Source organism: Phoca vitulina, unplaced genomic scaffold (assembly GCF_004348235.1).
Source record: "Phoca vitulina isolate PV1807 unplaced genomic scaffold, GSC_HSeal_1.0 scaffold15, whole genome shotgun sequence".
In the NCBI taxonomy this organism is placed as follows: Eukaryota; Metazoa; Chordata; class Mammalia; order Carnivora; family Phocidae; genus Phoca; species Phoca vitulina.
In genome coordinates, this window is record NW_022589718.1 from 40,932,137 (window position 1) to 40,936,352 (window position 4,216).

Consider the following 4,216-nt stretch of genomic DNA (forward strand, 5'->3'; position numbering starts at 1 on the left):
CATGTTTTGTGTTATTTTATTTTTAATATTTGCAATTCCGAATTTTCAGAATCTCTGGCAGAGTATTGAAGCAGAAAAATCATTAATGTTCTCATTCATATAAAATGTAATCTAGATCCCAGAATTCACACCATCGGTGCATTTATTCCTCCACATTAAGGATCTTGATAAAACACGCTAAGGGATTTTCAGCAAATTGTTCATGTTTATTAGGACCTTGCAGCACATATTTTTAAGGAACTCTGATCCATTAGTTTGAAATAACTACAGAGAACTGAAACAAGTAAAAATGACTAAATGTATTTATGGACAGACCGAACTTGGAAAGGATGATTTTATAAAGAAACTTGAGGATATCTACTAGAAGGGAGAGAATGACTTAGAAATTGTGCTGATGACTCAGAATGAGTACTAAGTCCATGATTTTTTAAGTCATCAAGTCGAAAATGCTGTAGAGCTCTATGAATTTAGAATTTAATTTTGTTGTCTAGATTTGCTTTATGGGGCATAGAGCTGTAATATTAAATATTAAATTCAATGTCCTGTGAAAAAAATTATTTCACAAACCTTTGAATTAAGGAAAGTGTTGGTAACCCTATTTGGTGGCAAAGAAACTGTAGTCAAAGATAACGAATGGTTGTCCCCAAAGGACATACAGCTTGTACACTACTCTGTTGAGGGGGTACATATACCCATTAATGAAATACAAGATTTAATTTTCATTTCAGGCAATAGTGTTGAGATTTTGCTGAACTCACTTTCTTTTGACTAAAATGTATTTGTGAGGCAATTTATAGCGGGGAGTTATAAAACATTTTTTTCTAAATAAATCTAATAGATCAATTAAGGCTCTGAATTTCAACATGATATTCTCATAACTCCCACATCGAAATAGGACTAACTTACCCTTTCACGTGGTGAAGGGATCTCTACTTTGTCAAACTCATCAATCACTAGTAAAGTTTCTTGGGTTAGAATATTTTCCACCTTAGGTTTTCCCACCATTCTTCACTGTCCATTGTTTTCTCTCTTGACCCAGAATAACTTCTGTATTATTGAGCATGACCTCATTGTTTATCATAACAAAGACTGACTTGGGTTTATGGCCAAAATAACGTATACTTAAAATCACTGACTAAATTTTTTTATGGATTTTCCCTGTGCACATTTCTATTTTATATGTTTTTGACCTAAATGCCTCTTGAGTTCACTTACCTTTGAGGCCAAAGCCCTTGTGGATGATACATTTGGACACCAAATGTTGGAGGATGACCAAATGTGGCCAATACATTTTGATTAAAGTTGACTCAAGATGGCAGTGACATTTTTAAAAAAATAAATGATTATTTCTAATTTATTTGGGATTCATTTGGAAATAATTTACACCAAATATATTTTCTACACTTTCTAAATATATTTTTTCTCTAGTAATTACACCAGTTTCCCCCAACACTAAGTTACCTAGCAGTTAGGGTTAATTAGTGGTTAGGGCTAGGGAGGAAGGTGAAATGACCTGATAGAATTCATATTGTAAACCAGGTGTTCTCATAGTGGATAACAACTGTGAGATCACCCAGACTTATTGCTTCTTTCTGGTCTTGCTCCATCTGTGAACTTTGTGACAGTTGATGCAACATTCTCTCATCACTTCCATGCCCAGCATCTTCCCAGGAAGGCAAACACATCTATCTGTGCTTTGTGGGTCTCCTTTCCAGAGATCATCTTGTCTTGACCCAAAACTCCTTGGTCAGTGCCCTTCTCAAGGCAGCCTTCACATCCTTGTTCCTCAGTGTATAGATAAACGGATTGAGCATGGGTGTGACAATCCCATAGAAGAGAGCCATGATCTTCCCCCTGTCACAAGAATAGCTAGAGGGAGGCTGGACATACATACTGATGGCTGTGAAGTAGAAGAGGGACACCACCAGCAGGTGTGAAGCACAGGTGTTGAAGGACTTCCAGCGACTTTCAGCAGAGTGGATTCTCATTACTGCCCGAGCAATGAGCACATAGGTGCCCAGGATGAGGGTGAGGGGCAACAGAAGTAGCAATGCCCCCAGTACACTGAGCTCAGCCTCATTCACATGAGTATCAGCACATGCTAGTTTCAAAAGCGCAGGAACTTTGCAGAAGAAATGGTCCATCACCCTGTGTCCACACCGTGGGACTACCACAGTTAGAGTGGACTGCACAAGGGAGTTGGCAAAGCCACTGGTCCAGGTCCCAGTGGCCATGTGGATGCAATGTCTCTGACTCATGATGACTGGGTAGTGAAGGGGCTTGCAAATAGCAGCATAAGGGTTGAAGGCCATGATGGCTAGAAGTATACATTCAGTAGAACCTAAAGCCAAGAAAATGTACAGCTGGGCTACACAGCCACCCTAGCTAATGGTCTTGTCTTTTCCCCTGAGGTTGACTACCATCTGTGGCACAGTGCTGGTAGTGTAGCAGAGGTCCAGTAAGGATAGATTTGAGACAAAAAAGTACATGGGATTGTCAAGCTGGGGGTCCAGGCGGGAAATAAGAATAATGGCGATATTCCCAAATAGGGCAAAAATGTAGGCCACCAGAAAGATTACAAAGAGTGGTGTCTCCAGCCAGGGATGGTCAGAGAATCCCAATAAGATAAAATCATCTTGTGAGCTCTGATTGTTATTCCACATATTGTCACTAACAGGTGAAATTCTAGCAGGAACCTCTAAATACCCACTGCTAGGGATGGGTGTCAGTGGTAAAAGGAAGCCATGGAGAAGTAGGGACAAGAGATGGTGAGATGAAATTCTCATTTCTGCTGTAATCTGCAACCATATCTTAACTATGGTAAAATGTTGAGTCAACATTGCCAATGTAACATTGAAAGATGATTAAGAGAAGAATAAAGAGAGCACCAGCAAAATAAGAAACTTGACTTCTTTTATGGGTGCCTTCCAGTTAGCTACTCACTCCTTTGGAATTCTGTATCTTCTAAAAAGTTTCAGTAGAACTCCCGTCATCTGTACATGTTATCAATATTTAATGGCAACAGCAGAGTACAGATTAAAGCAGGGTGGTAGGAGGCAGAGCTTCCCAATATAAGTCAAACAAAGGTCAGCTTGAAAGGGCAGGTGGATCTCCGTCTTCCTTAGACTGACTTGGTCAGAATCTTCGTGGGAACTGAAGCACTGCATACATTCCATGTGATGAAAGGATGCAGTTTCAAGACCCCGCTCACCCTTCCCAGCATAATGCTGATCCTATTCAGAAATTTTTAAAATAGGGAAAGGAAAAAAAAGTTCAAACAAGATAACATACACACAAAACAGTCCTCAAAACCTTGCTTGCTCTGAAAATGTTGCTTTAAACATATCTGGATAAATGTGATATAATTTTTACCTCTGAGGGAGATCACCAGAAAGAGTTTCAGATAGTTGGCTCCCTGAAATTCAGGGCTGAATATAAATTTCCAACCCCTCAGGATAATCATTTAAATTCAATTCCCCCCGTTTATTCTCCCCTCTTACTGTTACGTTTGCCCACCACAGGAGGCACCTCCACCACCCCCCATCCAGATCACACAATTTCTTTATTATAAAACAGTCTGATGACATGGATGGAGCTAGAGGGTATTATGCTAAGCAAAATAAGTCAGTCAGAGAAAGACAAATACCGTATGATTTCACTCCCATGTGGAATTTAAGAAAGAAAGATGAATATAGGGATAAAACAAGAGAGAGGGAGGCAAACCAAGAAACAGACTCTTAACTGCAGAGAACACCCTGAGAGTCACCAGAGGGGAGCTTGGTGGGGGATGGGAGAAACAGGTGATGGGGATGAAGGAGTGCGTTTGTTGTGATGAGCACAGGGTGATGTATGAGAGTGATGAATCACTATATTATACACCTGAAATTAATATCACAGTGTATGTTAACTGTGCCGGAATTAAAATTAAAAAAAAAATTAAAACAACCCAATGACCAATTTTTCCATTCTCTAAAATCATAAATTCCTTTCAGTTTTGCTCCCATATCATGGCAAATTCATCTAGTATTTCTCTCTAGTTATTTTATAAAAGGCATTTTCCTTCTTCCTTTGAACCTGGCCATTCCATTTTCCAGCTGTGTGGCTTTGGAGATGTCACATCATCTGTTTTGTGCTTCAATTTCTTGCTCTCTAAAATGAGCATAGTTTCCTCATAGGACTGAGTGATATAATGTAAATTGCCTATGTAACTCAGTTA

The 4,216-nt window shown here is 39.3% G+C and overlaps 1 protein-coding gene across 1 annotated transcript; it reads right to left on the reverse strand.

Moving 5' to 3' along the window:
* Positions 1–1,551: 1,551 nt before the first annotated feature.
* LOC116638021 (olfactory receptor 2B6-like) lies at positions 1,552–2,868 on the reverse strand. The gene is given in 1 exon segment (XM_032413780.1): positions 1,552–2,868. A coding segment is annotated over 1 exon segment (1,122 nt). The 5' UTR covers positions 2,841–2,868; the 3' UTR covers positions 1,552–1,718.
* Positions 2,869–4,216: the final 1,348 nt, after the last annotated feature.